The sequence below is a fragment of the Pyricularia grisea genome (assembly GCF_004355905.1).
Source record: "Pyricularia grisea strain NI907 chromosome Unknown Pyricularia_grisea_NI907_Scaffold_4, whole genome shotgun sequence".
In the NCBI taxonomy this organism is placed as follows: Eukaryota; Fungi; Ascomycota; class Sordariomycetes; order Magnaporthales; family Pyriculariaceae; genus Pyricularia; species Pyricularia grisea.
Window position 1 is genome coordinate 3,972,790 of NW_022156718.1, and position 24,400 is coordinate 3,997,189.

Below are 24,400 nucleotides of genomic sequence, written 5' to 3' on the forward strand. Positions count from 1 at the left end.
CTGGTATTAGACTCGATTCCCTCGGTTGTGAAACTTGGTTGTTGTTGGTGATAAGTGTTTGTTTGACACCTGCGGGTTCGTGGCCGGCAGAGAAACTGCGTCAATGCTGATGACGAAGGTGGTCATGAACCAGTCGGCTCAAAAATAATGCACAACTGGCAGCGGATGTCATGCTGTAAGCCAACAACGAACACCCTTGTGTTGTTGCGGACCATGTCGTCGAATCGCACTTGGTAGGTTTGGTGGGTTTCGTGAACAGGGTGGGTTGGTGAACAGAGTGGGCTAATGAACAGAGTGGGATGGTGAACAAGGTGGGGTACAGATCTATATCCTAACCCTAAGTACCTCAAGGAGTAACTGCCCAATCCGATACTGTGCTGTACATAGCATGACACTGTACCCAATACTTGCTTACCTTAAGTCCTTCGTGATCCCACGCGCTACTGAAAGACACCTTTGCTGACTGATGATACCCTCACTTCAGGATTTCAGGCTGCGCCTACCATATCTGCACAATACGAGTGAGTGCTTGTAGCTCCAGTGGGCAGCGTTAGCAAAGCAATAGTTCAAAGTAAAGCCAACTGCTTTTCATGTCGCTCAGGCCAACATTTGTGAACAAAATCACACAAAAAGGTTTCAAGCACAACAATGTATTGCCAAGCTAACATTAACACCTTCCACTATGGATATATGGATTAAACCACGCCTAGTTGACCAAAACACCCCAAAAAATTGTAAACGAACGGGCGAAAAGAATTGTTAAAACAGTCAGTCCATCCTCAGCCAATACTCAGTCTTTTCCTGCCGCAAAAAGATCGAGGTGAAGGGAATCTTGTCGAATCTGCCAAAGGAGATTAAGAAGGGCTATTTGACGCTTAGTTGGCATTGGCCTTTTTAGCCTTCTTAGCCTTCTTCTTCTTCTTCTTTGGGTCACGGGTCTCGAGGGCGGGATCTTCCTCTAATTCAGAGTCCTCGTCGCGTTTGGCAGCCTTGGCCTTCTTAGCCTTCTTTTTCTTCTTCTTTGGATCACGGGTTTCGAGGGCGGGATCTTCCTCTGATTCAGAGTCCTCGTCGCGTTTGGCAGCCTTGGCCTTCTTAGCCTTCTTCTTCTTCTTCTTTGGATCACGGGTCTCGAGAGTGGACTCCTCCTCTGATTCGGAGTCCTCGCCGCGTTTGGCAGCTTTGGCCTTCTTGGCCTTCTTCTTCTTTTTCGGCTCACGAGTCTCGAGAGTGACATCGGCGGCCTGCTCAGTCCCAGCTAGATCACGCTTGGGGGGTTTCGCAGCCGCAGCGGCCCCAGCATCGGCGGCTTTGGCATTGGCGCCTGCAGCGGGAGCGGGGGCATTATTAACCTGGGCAACCTTGGCCTTTTTGGCACCCTTCTTCTTCTTCTTCTTCTTCTTCGGGTCGCGGGCCTCGATGTCAGATTCGCCCTCCTTGGTGTTTTCACGAATGATGACATCGCCAGACTTCTCGTCCTTGGCGACCAAATTCTTGGCAGCAAAGAAGCTGTGCTCCTTCCGAGCGACGAGTCCAGCAACGGAGGCACCACCACCCTGTTCCCAGAGTATCGATGTTAGTAAGGTTGGCCAAGAGGTGGTGAGTTGGAGCAGCAGGCCGCAGCATGCCAAGGCATCAAGTTAGCACTTACAACGTAGCGGCGCTCCACGACATTAAAGTCATCGACGTCAACAGCCTCCTGGGCTAGAATGGGGGTCGCCGTGGCGAGAACCGCCATGAGACGTGCGATCTTGCGGATATGCATGGTTTGATGGATGATCAAAGAGCGGATGTGTTAAGTGAAGGGTGAATTCAGTTGAAAGAATAAGAAATTCAGAGAGTGTTTTTAAGTTGAATTAAGTAAGGACTGTCTTGCAGATCCTAAAAAAAGATATCAACCCACGCACTGCGTGTATCAAACCGAAAAGAATCGAAGGAAAGAAAAGACGAGTGATGACTCGAAAGGAAGGAATGAAGAAGCGGATGAGTGAGAAGAGAGAAAAAAAACAGATGAACTGAGCGTCTGGGACCTCGATATATATAATCGGATTCCAGGACCATGGACTGGTTACCTTAACTCGATGCTGGGCTCTATGATTCCCTAGATTGTCTTGTTGACAGACCTTGGCACGCCTTACCCGTCATACACCCTCCCTACCTCCGACACCCCCAGTGTGACAGCCAGACCGGTGCTACCTTGTTTATTCGTGGAGTCATTGTTCGTGCCTTTTGCGTCACAAGGAAAGGGCTGTCAGGTAACGCAAGCGGTGGCCAAGCTCGGGCCCGCCGAGTCCAGGCCTGTAATATCATTGACCATGTCATTTTGCTTGCAAGTTGTTGCTAAACCTATGGGGCTAATGAGCGGAGAAAATGCGGGACTCGGAAAGAAAAGAAACAAAGCTTGGCGAGGTTATTTTGCAAGATACTACCTAGCTTACGTATTTGTGCATGGTAAGGATCATTTTCTTTCTTTTTTTTTTCTTGGGAAAAGTTTCCAACGTCACTGCAATAAAGGCTCGATTGAAATTTTCCTGGATTACACGCACGAAAACTTGAATAGTTCCTGCGGTTGTTGTTGCTGTTTTTCGTTCCTTAACTAGTCTCAAACTGCGTCACCCAACGTATATGAAGTGCAGATACTAGGCTCGCGATCTGAAGAGATGAACCGTAACTAATTTGGCATCATGTCGTCCAACGAGAAGCCGGCTTGGCCTGCCTTCAGTGCGCAGCCTTTCCCCTGGTTTATTGCCAAACCCGCAAGAACAACAAGCATATAATTAACAACAGCCAACGGACACGGTCGACACCTGGGATGATGGCTGGAATGACCCGTAACAGGGCATGCTGCCAGATCATCGAGCCGGGCACTATACCATACAAGGCATAAACAATATCTTCAGACCAACCGGACGACCGACCATCGGTTAGAGTTTTGTTCCACCCTCATGTGAAACAAGAGCAAATGAGAGCATGACTGGGTGCATGACTAACGGATCGCCAGGGGAAAAGGCAACACATATTCTTTCTTTTTTTTCTTTTGTTTGCTACCTCAGGGAAACAACTTCGAAGCAATACCCTCTTGGGGGTTGGCGACGATACATCAGGATGGGTAAGCCTGCTTAACTTTGTGGACAAACCGGGCCCTGCCTAAACGAAAGTCCACACCCCGAACGAGAATGGTCTGCATCGCACCACTTTGAGTAGTACCCATTATTTAAGCGCTTTAGAGTTATTTCCCTCACGGGAACGATATTACCCGAACGTCAGTCATTCAGTATATGCGACGCTGCGACGGTGAAGAAAAACCTGACAACCCTTTGTTTTCCCCTTTTGCATGGATCACCCGGTTAGTATTAGCTTGCCACCTGTTTTTTCGTAATGGAAATTTTTGCCTCTTTTTGTCTCTGTTCTACATCGGCTAAACCTGTTTGGTGCTATGTTGAAAACAGTCCGGAGCAACAAGCTTTCCGTTGACAGGCGGGCCATTTATACCCCTAAATTCTCTATATTTGGAATCTCCCAGGCCGGCAGGGCTCTCTAAGGAACAAGCATAATATACCCAGTTTCGGTTATCACTCTTTTGTGGCCATTTTCTTCTATGTCTGAAATTTGCGCATTCGTCTCAACTTTAGTTCAACCCAATGGTATGGGTATCGAAAGGGCAGCAGATGGAGAAAGATCAAGTCACTTAATCTTGATTTACCCTCGCCAATGGTTTCCCTTTGCCTAATTCCAGTCCGTCCAATGTGTGGATCAGATGAGAGAAGGTGCAACGAGAACTATAAAATTATCCCTACATATATATACAGGGGCACCGCTATTTGGGGATTTGATCAGGAACAACAATCACTCCAAGGACCGCTACACCGTCGGGTGACGGGGTTCCCATCTTGTTGTTCGCCCCCTTTTTGTCAAGAAAATGTTCTAACCAGCAGGTGGCATTAAAGGCTATGCGAAAACGTTTGTATTGGGGAGTAAGAGGCACGCCACAGCTAAATTAGTCGTAGAAATCTTTAGTCTGATGTCTGATGTCGATACCCGTGGCCAAAGATAGTAGCAAGGCTAAGCCAACCCCTTGTCCTTGGGCGCGGGACCTTTTTTTTGGAGGTAATTTCACCATTTTTCTCCTTGAATTAGGAGAGCTTCTTGAATAACCCTTAAGAATATTATGAGAGCGCAAGCAACAGAAACAAACAAAACCCCAGATAATCAAAGGCACAACATGGTTCCAGACACGCTTTCGCCAAGATGATGATTTTCCTTGGCCCTTGGCAAATAGGTCAACCTAACCGAACCCCAGGGCTGGGAGATCAAGGGGGGGAAAAGTTGGCGGAGTTCATCACCAATCGCCAAGCGATGCTCGCCGATCTGCCAAGAGATTCAAATGTTCCCCTTCGCTTCCAAATGCCTTGATTAACAGGTACCGACAGAAAGGAAGCTGTACCTTCCGAAGCAGAGGCATCTGGAACACTGTCATTGCTGGATCGACGGATATTTTGTTTCTGTCTTGGCGAGGGCATATATCTGTGGGTAGTTCAAATGTTGACATTCGAGCCAGGTATGCTTAAATCTATAGGGTAGTCTTGGCACTGTACTCTAAAGGTCGTTTCTCTCCCGAGACGCAGGAATTCGGAAGTGAGAGTTTGCGAAGAGATTCTCATGCAATTTGAGAGTCCTGGGTGGGGGGGAGTTTCCTCCAATTTGTTTTCGTTAGCATCAAGGGACTGCACGAGTCATTATCGTAGGCTAAAACCAGTGGTAGATCTGGTTCAGTCCAGCTGTCAGCAACCAGCAACATAGTCCTGGTCGGGGGAGGGGATTTTTGCAGTGTCTGTACCATCAGGTAGTGCCTTGGTGCTATTCCTAGTAATGTTCTACTAGAAGTCTAGACCAGCAGGTGGATTCGAGACATGGCGGATGGAGCAAAAGAGGGCCTATTACGTACCACTTAGAGATCCTGCACGCTCCATCCGGAGTGAAAGTCTCCCGTCTCTGTCGTTGCGGGGGGCGGGCCCGTCGTCTAATGTCTCCCCCTTGTCCGTCGAAAGAAGTGCTAGTTCAGTTTGGTGCTGGCAAAGAGAAATAAGGAGAAAATACGCGTCATCAACGTGGCAGACCGCCCCGGGTGGTAATGGCAAATTGCTATTGAGATAATAATCTGGGTTGGGATGTTGTTTGTCAGGGAGGGTGTGTGTATCGTATCTACGCTGTTTCAGCTGCTGTGTCAATCATCGTACATGACTTGGAAAGACTCCCCAAGGCTGACTATCATACGGATTGTTTGTCTACTTCTTTCGGCTACCTAGTTGGGAACGGCTGGTATGAAAACGGAGATTAGGAGAATTCTTCCGAAGATATGACTTAGTTGAGTTGTTCACGATTCTTTGCTCGCGTATTTATTGTGAACTTTGTACAAATTTCCCTTGATCTTTCGTTTTACCGTTCACACCAAGCTGCGACGGTCAATATGGGTTAGGTCGAGTAATTTAGGTAGACAGAAACGTAACTTAATGGGCAATGTGTCAATCATAACTCTATCAGTACTTAAACTTATGCTGGTTATCTATTGGGAACGTACGATATGGTATGAATATACAAGGTAATCTTAACGTGAGTGTTAAATGAGCTATTGTACTTGATATCTCTTCAAAACTCAAGTGTTTTCCATGCTTGACCTGGCCTTGATTTACTTGGTGCTACGATTCTACCATGTAGTAGACCTTTGTCTCTAACCCTTTAGGGGGTTGGTCCGCAACTGACATCAAAATGCTTATTCTGACTAGCGCACACCCCTCTTTCTATCAAATCTACGGTGCATACATAGTATTCTATTCTAACTTGGCAATTAAAGCCACCCCTGACCCCCCACACACCCATGTACATTTCTCACTCTACACCATGTGAGTATCTTCCTACCTAGGTATAGCTTCCCGAAACCTGGGGGTAGTCCGGCGCCCGCGGACGAGTTTGCTGCGGAGTAGAAAACATGACCAGAAAAAAAACTGGGGATAAACGGCGAGAAAGAGAAGGAAAAGGCAGATTTTGGGTTTGGGACGTTTGCAAATGGTAGCAGGCCCGAATATCCGAAGACCGTGTTGCTCTCTCTACCATCCCCTCAATATGAATACTGCAGCAGATTAAGAAGGGGAGGCGATCACGAATAGAAACCCAGAGAGCTCTGCATGACAACCTATACAGTAGACGTATTCGGTAGAGGAGGCTTGAGGGTGGAGCTTGAGTCACGGATAGTCTCGGAAGTTTGTGTTTTCGATAGAAACTTGTCATACGCAGATAGTCAACTTCACCGGGTGGCTTTCCAGCACAACGTCGCTTGATGTGGTTTAGTTGCGGCCATGCCGTAAAGAGCGATAGGGAACACGGTCTGTCCAGCTCGTGGATTCTAGCACAGGCAGGAGGTATGATCAGAACACGTCTCTTTTTTTGTTGGTGTTTGTGCTTGGGTCCCTTTGTCCTCTCAGTCGGACAGCTCCCTATGAAGACGAGTAAGTGATCAAGTGGCTACTTGGCTACCCATACTGTCTACTGTCTCAGGGCTCTTCTCCTGAGGGCTGCTACCTTTTGGCTGGTTGCTCACATCTTTTTGTCATTTTTCGCGAGTGTTCGGTATCGTCATAATTGCAAAAGTCGACACCACTCACTACGGCACCCGACTTCATCTGCTATTTCCTGATCGGTAACCAGTCACGCTAGTGATGCGACTCGCAGTCGTCGTCCAATATTTGACAGGCCGCCTCGCTAGTCCGGTCAAATCAGCTGTTCTCGACGCTTTCTGTAATACATCAGACAAGACGGGCAAGATCTCACGCCTAGCCCCGGGGGGTGATTCAACGAACTAGACGCCCAACCCCCTACGAGCAAGATTTATTGCAAGCACGAAACAAGAACACGAGAATGCCGTAACAGATGGCTGTCCCGATTTGGGCTTTTGTATTTCAAGGTTGCCCGAAAACATGGAATATTCTCCCGGTTTTCTCCCTTCCTTCTGGGATTTGAGATGGATGACGACAAGGAGGGAAAATGTTAAAATTTTGACAGGTCAAAACAGCCACGATACGCAACGACTACTATTCGAATAACTGAATGACCTGGCGTGGAATCCCTGCTCTAGTCTTCTATACAATCGGATCCAATCGAAATGCGTGGCGCTTGCAGTCAAAATCTTACGAAGCGTAAACAGACATACTCTGCGACGCTCAATAGAAACATGTCTCTTTCTCTGTTGACGCTGCTGTTGACCCGGTTGTACTCCTTTGATCTTGAACAAACACCGGTCTATTGGAAAATAAGAGCAAGCTGTGGAACTGGTAGGACATGTAGACCGACTGAGCTCTCGATTCAAGGGATGTCGAGATCGACCGTCGGTTTTGGGATGAACATACAGAAAAAGAGTTCTTGGAGGTCCCAGGTCTAAAGTGCCTGCATAGGTAGTGGCATCTCAAGGTGTCAGAGTCTGCGTTTCACCAGAATGAGCGGCGAGACTGTTTCAGCTATGCTTAGTTCTCGGTGGCAAACAATGAAAAGCACCACGGTGATGATGACGACAAACGGCCAGTTGATTTGCAGTGTTTGAGTCTCTGTGCCAAGCGTGATATACCGTCATTGTATTGCTGTGTCTGGTGTCGTGGCCCCGCTGTATCTTTTACTTTCCCTCTTTCCTATTTTTTGCATCTCTTATAGCCACCATGTAGATGCTCTAATATAGCCATGAGCATAAGTGGATTTCTCCTTTTTGGCAAGTAATAGTGAACCGGCGTTATTGAACTTGCTCCAATGTTAGACATATTACTCACTAGTAACTGGATAAACACAGTATTGTTTAAAGTTCAAGTGATGTCAATATTAACGTGTATAATTGTTCAAAACAAGACACATGGGTCTATATGCAGCTAGGTGTATCTATAGCTCTAGGGAAAAAGAAAAAGAAAAAAGAAAACGCTCATACATGAAAATCCAAATCAACAGATTGCAAAACATGCCTCAGTTAGCCTTGACAGACGCCTGATACTCTGAGCTGAACGGAAAGTCGATGAAGCGCTTTGGTGACTTGGCCTCGTAGAAATTTCCACTAGGGTCAATCGGCTCAGTCGGAACTCCCTTCTCAATCCTAAACACCAGGTCCGGGTTGGGGATGAATAGCCTGCCAAAGGCAATGACAACATCAAGGTCCTTGTACGTCTCGTCGACAGCCTTCTTGGCCGACTCGGGCGTGAAACCGTTGGCCACCAGAACCGGGCCGGCGCTGTCATACTTCCTCACCAGCCAGTCGACGCTCCTGTCGTCCCCGTCCTCCGACTCTACAAAGTGCAGGTACGCCAGCCCAAACGGCCTGAGCTGGTCGACCACGTACCCAAAGGTCGGCGCCGGGTCCGCCATCAGCATGCCCTGGAAGGTGCCGTAGGGACTGAGGCGGATGCCGGTCCTGTCGGCGCCGACGGCCTCGACGACGGCGCGCGTCACCTCGAGGGCGAACCGCGCCCGCTTCTCCACGGAGCCTCCCCAGCCGTCGGTGCGCTTGTTGCACGTGTCCTGCAGGAACTGGTCGATGAGGTAGCCGTTTGCCGCGTGGACCTCGACGCCGTCGAAGCCGGCCTCGATGGCGTTCTTGGCCGCCGTGGCGTAGTCCTGGATCGCCTGCTGGATCTCCTCCTCGGTCATCTCCCGCGGCGTAGGGTGTTTGTCGTCCTGAGGCACGGCGCTGGCCGATATCAGATCCTGGTCCGATGCCTTGGGGTCCGCCGTCCGTCCGAGGTTCCACAGCTGCAGGTAGATGAAGCTGCCTTTGGAGTGCACGGCCTCGGTCACCGCCTTCCAGCCTGCGATGTGCTCCTTGGTCCAGATGCCGGGCGCGTTTTTGTAGGCGCCAGCGCGGGGTGAGGTCAGGGTCGCCTCGGAGATGAGGAGAGTTCCTGGGACGCAGGCGCGCTGCTTGTAGTATTCTTTTTTTTTTTTTTTTGTCTAGTTAGAGGCTGTGGCTGGACATGAAATGTCGGGGTATGACAGCAGCTCACCTGCGACTATGTCAAGGGGGGAGTGGTCGTCGTCGGCACGGAATCGAGTCATGGGCGCCATCGCGATGCGGTGGGCCAACTGGACGTTGCCGACCTTTAGAGGGGTGAAAAGTTTGGACATTTTGGACGACGTGTACGTATATATGTAGTGAAGACGTCAACTACAAAAGCTATACTTTGGTGGGTGATGACTTTTGGCGTCGAACTATTGTTGTTTTTAATTTGGATTAGCGAATGTTGTGAATATACAAAAGAGGGATATCAAAACCTTTATACTAACTGGCCTTGTGAGGAAGCCGAGGATCGGACTTGAAACAGAACATCACTAATGTGGGCTCCCTCGTTGCGTTCTATCTCGTTCTAATTCCATTTTTAGTTCCAGTACAGCATTATCACATTTGTAATCATACGTACCATCTCCAACCCGTTCCACTTTTGCAGTACATGATCACTCAGTACCCGCTGAATTGACTTGTTTACATAAGATATTTATGTATACAAATCGTGAGGGTACATTTGCCGACGTAGGTGTTTGTCAAACCTGCTTTGTAATTCATATCACGTAGGCCTGGCAAAAGCGGCACAGAGGTATGGGGTATTAACCCATGCTAATGTCGCAATACGATGGGGCTCTAGCGTGGAATCCATGTCATGTCTCTTCGACCGAGTCCAAAGCATGTTCGGGAACCGACAGTAAGCGCTCGGAATCATTTAAACAAAAAATCATGTTCATAAGTTCATAAGAATTTATCTTTTCTGATTGTTGAGGAAGAGGAGAGGCCGGGAAATTTAAACAGCAACAGTAATAGTTGGCAAAGGTTGCAATGGCCAAGCCCTAGAACTATTCCAGCATACCTAGGGGTCTTTGTTTAGGTATTTGTCAGATCCTAACAAAATAAACCTCCGAGTTGTTCACCTACGACATTAGTCATGAAAGCCCCCGAGTTATTCGAGTACACTATACCATAGTAAAGCCATCAATGAGATTACGCGCAGAAGGAGGGGAACAAGTCAAACCCGGGGTTTCATCGCAGGTTGTAACGTTTCAAGGATTACCCCAACCAATAATCAATTTACAGCCGTCCTTGCTTGATTTTTTTTTGACAAAGAAATCCACATCCGGCCGGGAAGCAAACTCAAAAAAGATGCCAGTAAACTATGTAACTACCCAGCAATAACCTGGCAAGCCTGGGCATCCATACCACCTTGACCTGCCCCCTCCCCAATCACAGTTTGCCCGCCTTCCAATCCGCATACAGCGCCGGCAGGAAGCTGGCCAGGTTCGTAAACTCGGTCTGGTCGTGGATAAAGTGCTCGTATGCCAGAGACGCGCCGGCCCTCATCTTCTTGATTCCCAGCAGGCGCGCCGGCAGATCGAGCGGGATCTTGAAGCCGAAGGGCAGATCCAACCTGACTTCGTTGCCGAACCAATACCTGCTCCGCAGCTCCAGCTCGTCCGTGACGGGGTCCCGGCGCCAGAGGTGGACAAAGTCGCCAATCTTGAGCCGGGGCTCCCAGCCGTCCCTCACCTCTGCGCACACGGCCGCCTCGTAGCCGGCGGCCTGCAGCTTGTCCCACGGCAGGCCGTACAGGGCCGGGTCGACGAAGCGCAGATGCACCGACAGCTCCTTGGCGCCGATGTGCTCGGTGACGCGGTGCGTGACGCCCAGCCACTTGCGGACGTGCGGCACGGACCGGTCCTCGAGCCGGGCGCGGTCCGCCGCCCCCGATGCCAACACCACGCGGGTGTGGCAGTGCGGGAACCACAGCGCGTACCGCTCGCTCTCGAGCGAGTGCCACCAGAACCACCACCGGATCATCTCGCCCGTGACGTCGCGGCCGAAGCGCGTGCGCGACGCCACGTACGCCCCGCCGTCCTCCAGCTCCATCCACCCGTTCTCGTGCGCGTGGTGGCCTCGGTCCAGGAGCTTGCTCGCCTGCCTCGGCGCCAGGTACCCGGACTGCGGCATCGGGCTGCGGATCGCCTCCGTCGCGTCGCTGTAGATGTGCAGCGCCGTGTGGAAGTACTTGGCGTACGGTTTCCCCGTCACCCGCCGCAGGTTGCGGTTGAGCGTCGCCTGCGTTTCGAGCGGGTAGTACGTCAGCGGCACGAGTTGCGCCGACGGGGGGTTAGGTTTGGGTGTGGCGGCGGCGGCGGCGTCGGTCGAGGTGGACGTGGCCGGTGGATGAGTTTCCTTTTGTTCCTGCTTCTCGGTGGTGGTTGCGGCAGTGGTGTTGTCTGTCGTATTGTCTGTCGCGCTGCCGAGCCTAATACCATCTGGACCCGTGCCCAACGGCGTTTCTGGCTCGACGATTTTGGGAGTCATCGGCTTGGCGACGGTGGCTGTGAAGATCTGGGACGGCTGGACGCCGCCCGAACCGTTCGTCTCTGTGCTTGACATTGTGCTAACCAGTGTGAATCTTCTACCTGCGATTTTGAAGGCAAATAAGCATGAGTTGGGGGACCGTTGGTGGGGAGTCGGCTCTGTTTAAAACTAAATCACGATCATCTCATCGACAGTTGCAAGCGAAAGGATATTCATCCATCCAGCATCGAACCTTAAGTCGTACGTCCGCAGTCAATTTGGTACCGATCTGCGGGGAAACCAACAGTTAGTTAAGATAAACACGCCCAATAGGGCTACGCGTGCGGTCAGAGTTGCAGCCGATGCGAGAACCCTTTTTTACGTTTCACTTTGATTCATCGGACGAAGCTGTCCCCGCCGAATCGAGCCGCCATCATGGTCTAGCACAGCTTTATTTTCTATACACTGTATCAGATGGTTATCCTACAAGATATTTATCCTACAAGATGGCTTTGAGTGACAGACAAAGCTCGCGTCTACAAAGCAGCAGCACGCTTCACCCGCCTCTTGGCCGCACAAGATCCAGTGCGTATCCTACCATCGAGCTTGATGTCGATGGGGTTGTTGTTGCGCAGGTACTCCAGAAGCACCACATCCTGAGCATCCAAAGTAGCAAAACCTGAGCTGGCAACAAAGAAGTTGTCGCCACCACCGGCCAGGAAGTCCAGAGTGACGACGGTGTACACCTTGCCCGAGGTGTCGTTTTTGGTCAGGGGCTCGCCGTTGATGGTGACCTTGCGAAGGCGGTTGCCGACGGTGCCGGTGGGATCGTAGACAATGTTGATCTCCTTGGACACCTGCGGGTAGGATGTCACGGCCTTTTGGTTGAACTGGTTGACGCCCGACACGAGACCTTCGAGGATGAGCCACAGGTCTGAGGCGGTGATGGTCAAATCGACGATGGTGTTGCCAAAGGGGAACGAGGTAAGAACGCCGCCGCGGGTAATGTTACCAGCAGGGATAGTGGCACGGACACCACCGCCGTTGATCAAGGCAAAATCGATGTCAGGGTTGACTGCCTTGCGGTAGGCAACCATGGCATCGGCCATGAGATCTCCCAAGAGACACTCGCTGGTACGGCAGGCGGTCTGATCGAGCTCGACGTTGGTGAAGCCAACAACCTCACTAGCAAACTCGGCAAAAGGAGCCCTCCAGGCGTTGACCTGAGCCTGCAGCTCGGGGTCTTGCTCCGTCTGGTTTGTAAGGTGGATGGGAGCTCCGTGGTAGGCCAGGATCTTGCCCTCCGAGTCGTACGTGACGTCAATGTAGCCCAGGTACTCACCCCAGCGGTAGGCGGTGACAACAAACACTTCCTCGCCATCGAGGTTGGTGGCGATGGTAGGGTAAGGGCCCTCGGCTCCTGCCATGTCTCCAACGAGGGTGTGGCTGTGACCGCCCATGATGAGGTGCAGGCCCGTGGTCTGCTCCGCCAAACGCTTGTCCTCCTCGTACCCAATGTGGGTGAGGGCGGCAATGCGCTTGATATCGGTGGTTGCACGGATGTGGTCGATGGTGTCCTGGACAGCCTTGATTGAGTCGCTGAAGGTTGTCAGGTTGCTAGGGCGTGAGATGCCTGGGGTGGTCTCGGTCGTGACACCAATGACGGCCAGGTCATACTGCTCATAGATGTGGAACGGCTTGATGGTTTTGTTGAGTACCGGGTGGGAGCTCTGGATGTTGGCCGAGATGATGGGGAAGGTCAGGTTCTCGAGGAAAGCGCCGAGCTTGTCATCGCCTCCGTCAAACTCATGGTTTCCAAGAGTCATGCCATCGAAACCCAGCTGGTTGAGGGTCTCGGCAATCTTCTCTCCTCCGTAGTACGAGTAGAACAACGTGCCCTGGAACTCGTCACCGCAATTGAGGAAGAGACTGTCGGGATGGTCGGGCCTAGTCTGGTCAACGACGTGCTTGACGCGAGAATATCCTCCATAGCAGCCACGAGAAGGATCGGTGCAGTCGGTGCCAGAAGAAGAGAACTGGTCCAGGTGGGCATGAACATCGTTGATGTGGTAGAAGGAGATGTTGTAGTGACCCTCGTCGTCGATGAAGCGCTTGTTAAGACGGCGACTGTGGAGGACGTCTTCAGCGGAGACGAGAGAGCCCACGAAGGGCAAGGCGCAAAGGGCGACCTGGAGAAGGCGGGACATTGCGTGGGGTCCTTGGCTGGTCTGGTCTAGAATAGCTAATAGCTAATAGCTGATTACCTCAGAATGTAATGTACCTTGTTGGTGGGTAAACTACTGTGGTAAAATGCAATCAAACAATCCAATGTTTGACAACTGAGCACGTAGCAGATCAATCGATTCTCGATGACCTTCTTTAGACGCAGGCTACCCCCGAAGAAAATTCAATTGAGAGCGCGGCATCTCGACGGCGGATAACAGCTCTTTTTCAACAAGTTTCCTACGTTGTGTTGGTAATTTTCCTCTTGTCAGTTCAAGTCTTGGCAAGACCTTCCAGGGTCCACCTAGATGAGCTGAGTGGCGGAGACGGTCTCCCAAAGAAGCAGGTCCATATAAAGGATTGAAAGCAAATGGCCAATGAGCATTGTAGAAGTGCTTAAAAGGTTGACCGAAGTTGGTTCCACAAATGGAGTGGCCGATAACGATACCAACGATCCACGGTGCTGGGATTTGGGGGATGGAGCGGCTGAGTGGAGGGGAAGCTCGATTGGCAATCTCTTTGGATTTTTCAGGTTCAAGCACGTGTCGGCCCGCCCAACCCCATGTGCTCGCTTGATTGGGCGGCGAATCCTTGCTGTAGTGGCGGATGAGAAAAAAGAACAGCACCTACTGAGGTGAGCGTAGCACTGTAGGTAGAACTTGTAATTACCTGCCCATGCTGCCGTACCTGTCGACTTCCTTCAGCTCATGCACGGCGAGTATTACAAGAGAATTTCAAATCTTCTCAACACCAATTTAAGGTCAGCATTCATGTTTTACCAAGTATTAATCCGTCGTAATACTCGGGCATCGAGTGTCACCAAAACTATGATTGCAGCGGACGCCTAACTACCTACCTACACTATCGCCTTATTTGCAAAAAGAAAAAAAAATAAAAAAAGAAAAAAAATCCAATATATCAAGCAGAACATATCAAATGCAGTGTTAATTTTAATTATGTATTTTTATTGTTCTATTGTCTTTAATTGGCTGTTCGACGTGGGTTTATAGTGCACTTGCTACCTCTTCAGTGAAGCTCATGATGTTTATCCTCTACTCCGTATTTTGCATGACATGTTAACTCGCACTCCTGTCAGTGCCACAGCCGAACAAGACCAAACAAAAAAAAAAAAAAATCCCAAGCCTCTAGGCACACACAAAGTACCTACAAAACGCAACTATCCTTACCGCCGATTAGATGTTTACTGGATCGATAACAAAATCTTACCATTGGTGACGTCAAATGCCGCTCGGCATCTGGGCGCCAAGTATGCCAGTATGCCAGCTACCGCCTCAATTCGCAAACAACGTTGGGTCTCGTCGTCTTGGCAAATAAAGTGAGACCGCCAGCCTAGAATCTTGGACATTGGCAGGGTCACGTCAGAATCATGCACTCAACTTGTCGCTGAAATCAACTAACTCCAACGGCCCGTTCCGTTCTGCTTTGATCATGTTGTTCTCCGTCTCATCATCATCTTCAAAGCGGAGCAGACTACCGCCTTGCAATAGACTTCACTCAGTAGCAACTTGTTCAGAAAGGCCAATTTTGTGACATCTCTCAACCGAGTCAACTCTGTAGTCTGCCCACGCAATGGCCAAGAGCACAACAACCGATGGCGAAAATGTAAAGGCAAACAGTGAGAACGGCAGCACTGCTGCTGCCTCTCCCAACAACGAACATGTCAACATTGAGCCTATGACCAACGTCAAGGGCAAAGACAGACCTACATCTGCTCATGCCAGAGATGAAGGAACAGAGGCTGAAACCCGGGGTGATCAGGACCCCGAGAAGAAAGCCCAAGCCAATGGCTCCGAACCGGCCAATGTCGACCACCATCCATTTGCAAACAGCTATCAGGTCGACAGCGCCAGGGCCGCCGCCGACCCGGACGTAGTTTACCTGCGCGACGACGAGATTGAGACTTTTCTCGACGAGCTAGACCACAATGGTGACGGGTGCATCGACTACTCTGAAGTAGAGCGCAAGCTGGATGAGGTACACGACGAGCTCGCCCCGACGGCCCAACCGCACCATCTTCACCACGATAGCAAGCAAGACCGCGAGCGGCACGTCTTCCTGCGCTCCGTCATCGGCTCCGACAAGGACCGCATCCCACGCGCTGACTTTGCGCGTGTGGTCAAGAGCTGGCGGATCCCGTCCATGAAGCAGGAGGGCGACAAGAAGGACGACCAGGACAAGTACCTCCGCGAAATGTCCATCTTCAGGCGCGTGCGGGCGTACTGGGCCGTCCACGGGCCCGAGATTGCTTTCCTCGGCATCGTCGTCGGCCTGCAGCTCGGCCTGGGAATCTGGCAGTGCCACAAGTATGCCTCGGGACAACAGTACCAGGCTGCCTTTGGCTGGGGCGTCGCCCTGGCCAAGTTTTGCGCCGGCGCTCTGTATCCGACTTTTTTCTTTTTGATCTTGAGCATGTCCCGATATTTCTCGACCTTTTTACGTCGGAGCTACCACCTGAGCCGCTTCATCAACTGGGACCTGTCCCAAGAGTTTCACATCAAGATCTCCATCGCTGCGCTGGTCCTCGCCAGCCTGCACGCCCTGGGCCATCTGAGCGGCACCTTCAACTGGGGCAGCCGGCCCGAGAGGCAAGACGCCGTCGGGGTCCTCCTGGGAGAGGATCAGGTGCCTCGCCCCTACAGCGCATACGTGTCATCCCTGCCCGGCATCACCGGCCTCCTGGCGCTGGGGCTGTTCTACACGCTCGCGCTTCTGAGCATGCCCAAGGTGCGACGGTGGAACTACGAGGTCTTTCAGCTCGCGCACCTGCTCATGTTCCCCATCATCGGGCTGCTGGCGGCGCACGGGACGGCGCAGCTCCTGCAGTACGCCATGTTTGGGTACTGGCTCGCCATCCCGACGATCCTCGTGCTGACGGAGCGGCTCGTGCGTGTTGGCACGGGGTTCCACCGCATCCCGGCGGTGCTCAAGGTCCTCGACGACGAGACGGTCGAGCTCCGCGCCACGATCCCCAGCGAGCGCATCTGGAAGTACCAGGCCGGCCAGTGGGCGTACCTGCAGGTCCCGACCATCAGCATGTGGCAGTGGCACCCTTTTACCATATCCGTCTGCGTGGGCAAGGAGATGCGCATGCACATCAAGACGGACGGCGACTGGACCGGGAAGCTGAGGGATCTGGCCAAGGACGTCCCGCAGGGCCAAGAGGTCGACATCAAGATCGGCATCAACGGGCCGTTTGGCGCCCCCGCCCAGCGCTTCTACAGCTTCAACCACACCATCTTGGTGGGTGCCGGCATCGGCCTAACGCCGTTTTCCGGAATCCTGGCAGATCTCCAGGCCAAAGAGGACAGGCTGCACGGCGGGCCGACGCAGAAACTACAGGAGCAGGCAGAAAAGGGGGTGGACGGGCTCGGCAACACATCTGCAGACGCTTCTTCTGATGGACGAATCGGAACCAGCAAGGAAGCAGAGGCGATGCCGCAACGCACCGATGTAGACATGCAAGCGCCCACCAGCGGCGACCAGTCCAACACGACGCTGCAAGACACGGCCGACTCGGACTCGTCCTCGTCCATCTCGCGACCATCGAGCTCCTTCTCCTCCTTTGCCAGCGACTACCGCCGCGTCGACTTCCACTGGATGGTGCGCGACCGCAACCACCTCCTCTGGATCGCCGAGCTGCTCAACACGGTATCCCGGTCGCAGGCCTGGCATCACCGGCACGACGCGCCCGGCGAGTACCACCTCGACATCCGGATGCAGACGCACGTGACGCAGAAGCGCAAAGCCATCAGCACGCACGTCTACCGGTGGCTGCTCGAGCAGCACCGCACCCCGGAGCACCCGGCGAGCCCCATCACGGGACTGATCAACCCGACGCAGTTTGGCCGGCCCGACTTTGTGCGCATCCTGGATCGGCACTACGACGACATGAGGAAGTACAAGGCCGGGCTGGTCGCCAGGGCCTCGGGTGGTGATGGTGGCGAGGATGATGCTTCGAGCGTGGCTGACGACGAGGTCAAGGTCGGCGTGTTTTTCTGCGGCACGCCGATCGTCGGTGAGATCCTTGCCGATCGCTGCAGGGCATTGACGGCTAGGGGTAGGCACGATGGCAGCAAGATTGAGTATTACTTTATAATGGAGGTTTTCAACTAGTTCTAGTATAGGTGGTATGGTTCGTGTTAATGTTTGGGTACCTAGCTTTGTAGGGGGGGGAATTGAGAAAGTTCAATCTCTGGCAGATATGTTCAAAATGTGTAGTATTATCTGAAAAGGGTGAGGACGATTTTCAACCATGTTTTGTTGGTGAGGAGAATGGTGTCATGTCAGCTGCCAAATCGAATGGCATGGAGTCTAGTTTAACTTGTGTGTCCTGACTGAATGTGTACTAGACGAAACACTGGCGACAGCAAATGCAAATAAGCATACTTGGATTAAATTTGCCTGACATTTAACCCTGAATCTAAATTTTAGTTTGTAGACAAATGTCAAGCAGACAAGCGAAAAGTCTCATATCGCCAAGGGTACCTCGGTTGACCTTGCCGTCGCACACCCCTGGAGTTGTGGGGTCCTTGGGATGCCCCTAAATTATTGAAGCGAGTCGGGGTTGGTGATCGTCAGATCGTCTGAAACCAGAGAAGGTAATTTACCGCCTGTTACATGGAGCTGGAACACAAGTTGACGGAGAGCAAATTGAGGTACTGCACTCTTGTCGTGGGTGGGTTGTCGAGAACAAGCTTATGTACCTTTGGGTGGTTGTAGATCATGAACCGAGTTTTGTATGTAACATTTACGCACAGTAGTAGCTGGATTAGACAAAAGTATTTATACAATTTTTGCATGTTCTAGTCTAATAGGGGCGGATCACGGTTCAATGTTTCTGTGAAAAGAAACCTGATTTTTTTTTTTTTCTTTGAACGACTGATTGGGACAAGAGATTATGAGAAACTCAACATGTATTTCGAGCCTGTTATTTCCACTGCAAAAGAGTTCTCTCATATTTGAACCCAAGCCCTACAATCAATGCAGTGCATGCAAGCTGTTGTACTTTTTTATTCAAACCCACTCTGTTACTCAACTCCTGGTCCAGTCCCACATTCGCTTGTCCGTGGTGTATTCGTCTGAAACCTCAAAAACTGCCAAGAAAAATGTCCTGACGAGAACAGGGTCATTCATCAACGGCTTAGCGCGCGCGTCCAGGGTGCCGGTGCCGAAGTTGCAGTGGTGGAAGCAATTACCACCCTCACATTGCGGCTGCTGTTTGTTTAAAAAGTGGTCGTCGAGGACCTCAACTTTGATTCTACATCCTTCTCCGGATTCTGCATCTTACCTTCGTCATAGCAATACATTCCCTTTCCGACCAACTTTTCATTCTTTCTGCAGCTGTGCTGTTTTTTGATTGACTTTTCTTTTTTTCACATTTTCCATAAAAGAAAATACACCGGACTGGTCCGACAACACCAACAAAGAAAGAAAAGACATCCCAAGTTTCATCCATCCCACAACCAAAAAGAAACAAAAACCCCAAGCCAAAATGCAGTTCTCCATCTTCGCCACCACCGCCCTCCTGGCCCTGGCCTCTGCGTCACCCATCATCCTTCCCCGCGCCGTCTTCACCAACAAGACGTACAACCAGCTCTCCATCTCGGGCGGCAAGGCCGGCAACGCCAAGGCCGAGGCCCTCGCGGCGCTGGCCGGTCTGCCGGCCGACAAGACCCAGGTCGAGAGGGCGGACCTGACGTTCCTGGACCGCGTCAACAAGATCGCCAACCAGGCTGAGACCCAGGCCTTCAACCCGGCCATCGAGGCCGCCACGGGCACCGCAAAGGACGCCCTCGAGGCCGGCAAGACCAAGAACAAGGTCCTCAAGCTGACCGCCACCATCCTCAAGCTCCAGTCCCAGCAGGCCCAGGGCGAGGACGTCGCTGACAAGCTGGCCGAGGAGCAGAAGAAGCTCGACAACAACATCGCTGCCGACACCAAGCGCGCCGGTCAGGCCAGCACGGCCCTTCAGTTTACTGCCAGCACGGCTTAGATTGAACCTTTTCTTCTTGTTTTTTTTAACCGATTTGGGAAAGGGTTGTAAGTTTTTGGGGGATATGGGTTTTGTGACTCTGAAAAAAACCAAAGAGATAGACTTGAAGAGTTGTCGCCTCGGGATATGTATTGTTAATAATTGACGGAGTGAGCCCATGGCTGCTGTTCAGAATATGTGATTTGTGAAGTTATCTGTGACTGTAGTGGCCTTGAGTGTAATGTTTAGTCCATGTCAAATGTTCACTCGCACTTGCGTTTGCCCCTTGTCTCTCCGCATCTAAACCATTCCGTTACTCGAGGCAGATGGCAATTGTCAAAGCCGAGATAAAAAAGCAAGGTTGTTGTTCCGGCTGTCTGTAATAAGCAGGGTGGCTTTTCGGTAAATGCGGGTGCCGTGGTGCTTGGCAACGGTTTTTGTCAGAATCCAAGGTATGCTACCCCAGATTGTCTTGGTAGTTTCTTGCAAGATTAAGACTTTGGTCGACCGATCGCTATGGAAATATAGGTTTCGGGAGTAAAGCTGGCGAGCTTGACAAGTTCGAGGCGACAGAATGCCTCTCCGTGTTCTCCCTTCCACGCTCATCTCATCTCAGTCTATCAGCCATCTATTTACTGGACGTATAACTGCTTTTTGATGATACGAGCTAGTTATATATCAGTGCCCTATAATTTATCTATAACGAGGAACCAGTTCGGTGCAGCTATAGGACCTACTATGACTGGCCTCCTTACCGTGTACTGTCTAGACTAGTCCAAGATGTAGATCTCATGTGCATGTACATACGAAAGCCACTGCTGAACGGGAAATTTGGAATCTATGACGCCTGGCGCATTAGAACAGGTGATATTTCCGACTGACGCTAGATCCAATTCTAGACACTTGCTATTTGGGACGAGGAACAAAAGCATCGCATTCAAACTTCAGACTCATTGCACTTATTCTATAAATAGTTATGGGAACCCATAGTTATATAGCTCAATATGACTAGGGGATGCTTGTTTCTATTTTATCAAATTTTCTTGATCTGTGCCCTTTGGACCACACCAAAGATCTGCCATCCTGCTTCCCTGAGCTCTTCAGCAACACTGATCTAAATATCGAATATGAATCACCACCTTCTCACTGAAACAGTAAGTAGCTTATTATTTATGTCAAATTATGACACTATTATACACATAAAAAAGCCCTCTATCCCATCTCCTGCCGTCGTAGGTGGATATTTGCCGCGACCAATTCGTAAGGACCTCTGTTGTGACTTCCTGGTCCCATCTTATGTATGCCATTACCCTCTAGATACTGCTATAAGGATAAACCCAGATGTTCGGGCGCTTGTGTACTACTCTCTTCTCTTGAAGTGCTCTTCTCGTTCTTCCTCTTTCCCCGACGCGCCAGTATGACCCATCCCACAGCACCAAGTATCAACAATCCAGCCACGCCCGCCCCGATATGCTTAAGCAAGAGGAGAAGCTCCACTTCGGCACCGATTCAGTAGATCCAGCAGCCGATTCAGTCTCCCTCGCCCCCGTCTCTCTGAGCAAAATCGCCCTGCTCCAATTTATCTGTATTCTGGGCGCCAGCAGCCTATGTGGAAAGTTGCTTGTGGGCAAGCGCCTCCGTCACCAAACGTTTCCGGCGGCACATCTCAACTGCAGGAACCAAAGAAAAGGCTGTAAACGGTACTATTGACCGTGCGCACACACGTCTGCATATCCCTCGCTTTGATGGAGCACGACATTGGAGCTCGGGAAAGCAGCCGACGGCCATCTCACCCACCGTGGTGTGGGAACTGGAACGCAAACGGCCGTCTTGGGCCTCGTCCGTGTTTTGCTGCATGCGCTATGTGTAGCTGGCCCGGGCATGAGACTCCCGGCGAGTAGAAGGCCACAGCCGTCCAGCGGGGCCCTAGCTCGAAGTCGGAGTCGACCGATCAGAGCCCCCCCACTGAGGTGCGAGGGGGGTCAGTATGATGTATTGGTTCCATGATGCCGGTAGGTCAAGGCACGTCTGGGATTACAATGCGATGCATCGTATTATGGTCGCAATAGCCGGGCGTTAGAACTTGAACATGCTGGGTGCGGGGTGTGAAGACGGGCGTGAGAGGCTGGACGAGACCTGCATGTGATAGTCATTGTTTGAAGTCTTAGAGATGCTATAATGGAAGAATAATCGCATTTCTTTCACAAAAGCCCCTTTTCCCATCACGGGGACGTATAATTCTGATGAAATAAGAGTCTGGTTACGCAAGACACCAGTCTTTTCTACAGAATTTGTCCACATATAAGTAATCATCCATGTAACTAGACACTTTCCATCAGCCTGCATGCAACGATACTGTACCGCTCATCGGGGCACGTAAACGAGGTGGGCAAGGCGAAGCTCACATGGTGCAAGATTACCTTTATACTTATCTACCAGTAAAGACATAAAGCTCCCCTCAATTCCTTATTTGCGCTGAGAAATATTCAAGCTTAAAAAGCTCGCACGCAACTTTACCATAACTATATTCAGGTAGAAAACCTAGAAATCATGGCAATAGGAATGGAGAGGTGGTCGTTATCTTGGGCATAGTTGCTTATTAAAATCAGGTGAGTACGTAGTCAACAAAAGAGCAAATTAATTGCCTAGTGCAAATACCAGTCCAAAATATTCAGCATACTCTGCCTCTTGCCACGATTGGATAAGTAACTGATCTGGTTTTAATTTGCAAGGCGGCTGTACGTGTGGATGATCGCAGGCAAAACACATTACTGCTTTACAACTAGTTCTCTCGCCTGTTGCCGACCGCAGCTTTGATGCTATCATTTTTGTTGCGGCCTTGAAAATGCAACCTCAGTCGACTCGGGAAGCATAAGTAGGCTCTATGAAATCGTTCCAAGAAGTGCAATCGCACGAACCGAGGCTTTCCTATGCGCATCTTTCATCGAGCTGTAGTTTGTCACACGAGCCGATGTTACTCATACTGCCACGGAGCCCATTACTCGCTAATACAATCCAACATTCAGCCAAGCCCGCATCAAGCCAGTCTTTCTCCATTGCCGCTTGCCCCAAATCGCTTGACTTGGAGATGCGGAAACAGCTCCTACCGCGACTGGTTCCCGTCACCATTGACATCTGGACAGGTAGTCGGCCAATGCACGTGCCTTTCCGAGCAATTTGAGCAGTACTAAGCCTCCAAAAATATCATCTGGTGGCCAGTCATGAAGCGGGTCCTTTAGACGATCTACTGGCCATAACGCCGAGATGCAGTTGAACTCGAGTCTTGGACCCTTCCTGAGCTCGGGGCAGGTTGTAGTCGGTCCCATATCCCTGACATGTCTCAAACTTTAAAGTCATTGCAGAATGCAGATATTAGGGGATCAAATGCTCGCTGGTCCTTGGCCGCATAAGCTCGATCCGATGCAACCCGGCGCAACGCGATGATACCCCGTAAAACAGCACGAAAAGCAAACCATTCTACATACAGCTCACAGTATCCACTTGGATATCGATATTCACAAGTCAAGGGTCAGGTCATCTGATGCGCGGCCTATCGCTCTTGAATGCAGGTTAGGTTGGCGAACTGGATGCTAACGGCTTAGGATGTCGAGCAGGTTGCATGTTCAGTGCTCTGGACATGACCATCGTGACTAGCCTAGAAGAGTGCTCCCATTCGCTCCGACGTACCTACATCTGGTCAGAGTCCACAATCGCCGAGCCTTTGCAAGCAAATGACGTGCTTGACTTGCAGACCAAAAGTTCCCACGAGAGCATTTCGAACGCGGCGATGGGCTCGGGATAGACTCCTCAAAAATGGCTTGTTGAACACGCCACCGCGCCATTAGTGCTATACAGAGTACGAACCCGAATGGAGTCGCCGCAGCAAGCCAAGGCCGATAGACGTGGCAAGCAAAATATTGCCCCCCGTGACAAAGAAAAATAGGACAAGCGGTGACGATAGCATCCCCCTCCCTCTCTTTGCCCCCTCCATCGTGAGCCGCATGACCGAATCCCGAGGGGCTTCCTGCATGACGTTTTCCGGGGTAAGGTGAGAGACACGGGAGGGGTTCGGGCTCTTAGCCCGTTTCCGTAGCTTTGTCTCCCTTTTCAGGGGTAAAAGACCAGCCTAGAACAACGATATCTTTGATAGCAGTTAACTAACTTTGCTGGGCGGCCAGGGCACCGGGGAGTCGTGTTCAAACGCCGAGAGCCACTGCCAACCGGCCGACAAGAGGTCAGGTCACGGGACATCGAGTCTCAAGTGGATAAAGTTGGAGCTGGGAATCGGGCGTTCGGGCTAACTCTTGCGACCGGCAGCCAAATTTGACACCTGATTTGTGCAGAGTCGACCTTCACATTGACCCTCTTTCTCTCTGACTCCTTTGTGCTGCAGGCCCAAGTATCCAACCGTCTCGCTATACAATATCCACGTGGGCCTTGGCATTGCGATCCGGGGGGTCTCACGTTGGATACTTAATGGCTGTGGTTCATTCAATAAAATAGGCGAGAAAAAAAATTTTACTCCAACGAATTGAAAAGAATGTAACGAGCTTCCATGCATTTGACGAATCGCTCCCGGCGTGGCAAGATTTTTCGGTGAAGGAAATGTGGGATCGGTAGTTGTGGTGAGGAAAGGATGGAGTTGTGGTAGTTTCGAGCCAATGAGGAAACGCTGGGGTAATAATTGCTCGATAGAACTTGCAAATATTTTTGATCGTCCGCGGAGATGCGAGATTTGCAACTGATGTACCCCGTTCGGTAAGGCTACCGGGAGCACGGGAAGGGATGGGGCCAGTTGTCGGTCATGGTACGGTCGGTACCTGAACAAATCACCAAAGAAAAGCTTTTTG

At 51.1% G+C, this 24,400-nt stretch overlaps 6 protein-coding genes across 6 annotated transcripts; 2 read left to right on the plus strand and 4 right to left on the minus strand.

The window, feature by feature from the left end:
* Window positions 1–875: 875 nt before the first annotated feature.
* PgNI_07879 (uncharacterized protein) lies at window positions 876–1,765 on the minus strand (the record flags this gene model as incomplete). The annotated part of the gene is made up of 2 exons (XM_031127884.1): window positions 876–1,556; window positions 1,652–1,765. 2 exons carry the CDS (start codon window positions 1,763–1,765, stop codon window positions 876–878), a joined length of 795 nt encoding a protein of 264 aa, XP_030980801.1.
* A 6,233-nt stretch (window positions 1,766–7,998) lies between these two features.
* On the minus strand, window positions 7,999–9,150 carry PgNI_07880 (uncharacterized protein; the record flags this gene model as incomplete). Its single annotated transcript, XM_031127885.1, has 2 exons — window positions 7,999–8,957; window positions 9,030–9,150. 2 exons carry the CDS (start codon window positions 9,148–9,150, stop codon window positions 7,999–8,001), a joined length of 1,080 nt encoding a protein of 359 aa, XP_030980917.1.
* A 1,105-nt stretch (window positions 9,151–10,255) lies between these two features.
* Window positions 10,256–11,431, minus strand: PgNI_07881 (uncharacterized protein; the record flags this gene model as incomplete). The annotated part of the gene is made up of 1 exon (XM_031127886.1): window positions 10,256–11,431. One exon carries the CDS (start codon window positions 11,429–11,431, stop codon window positions 10,256–10,258), a length of 1,176 nt encoding a protein of 391 aa, XP_030980918.1.
* Window positions 11,432–11,871: 440 nt separating this feature from the next.
* On the minus strand, window positions 11,872–13,542 carry PgNI_07882 (uncharacterized protein; the record flags this gene model as incomplete). The annotated part of the gene is made up of 1 exon (XM_031127887.1): window positions 11,872–13,542. The coding sequence occupies one exon, from the start codon at window positions 13,540–13,542 to the stop codon at window positions 11,872–11,874; it is 1,671 nt and encodes a 556-aa protein (XP_030980915.1).
* Window positions 13,543–15,148: 1,606 nt separating this feature from the next.
* Window positions 15,149–17,692, plus strand: PgNI_07883 (uncharacterized protein; the record flags this gene model as incomplete). The annotated part of the gene is made up of 1 exon (XM_031127888.1): window positions 15,149–17,692. One exon carries the CDS (start codon window positions 15,149–15,151, stop codon window positions 17,690–17,692), a length of 2,544 nt encoding a protein of 847 aa, XP_030980916.1.
* Window positions 17,693–19,070: 1,378 nt separating this feature from the next.
* Window positions 19,071–19,571, plus strand: PgNI_07884 (uncharacterized protein; the record flags this gene model as incomplete). The annotated part of the gene is made up of 1 exon (XM_031127889.1): window positions 19,071–19,571. The coding sequence occupies one exon, from the start codon at window positions 19,071–19,073 to the stop codon at window positions 19,569–19,571; it is 501 nt and encodes a 166-aa protein (XP_030980919.1).
* Between the last annotated feature and the right edge of the window lie 4,829 nt (window positions 19,572–24,400).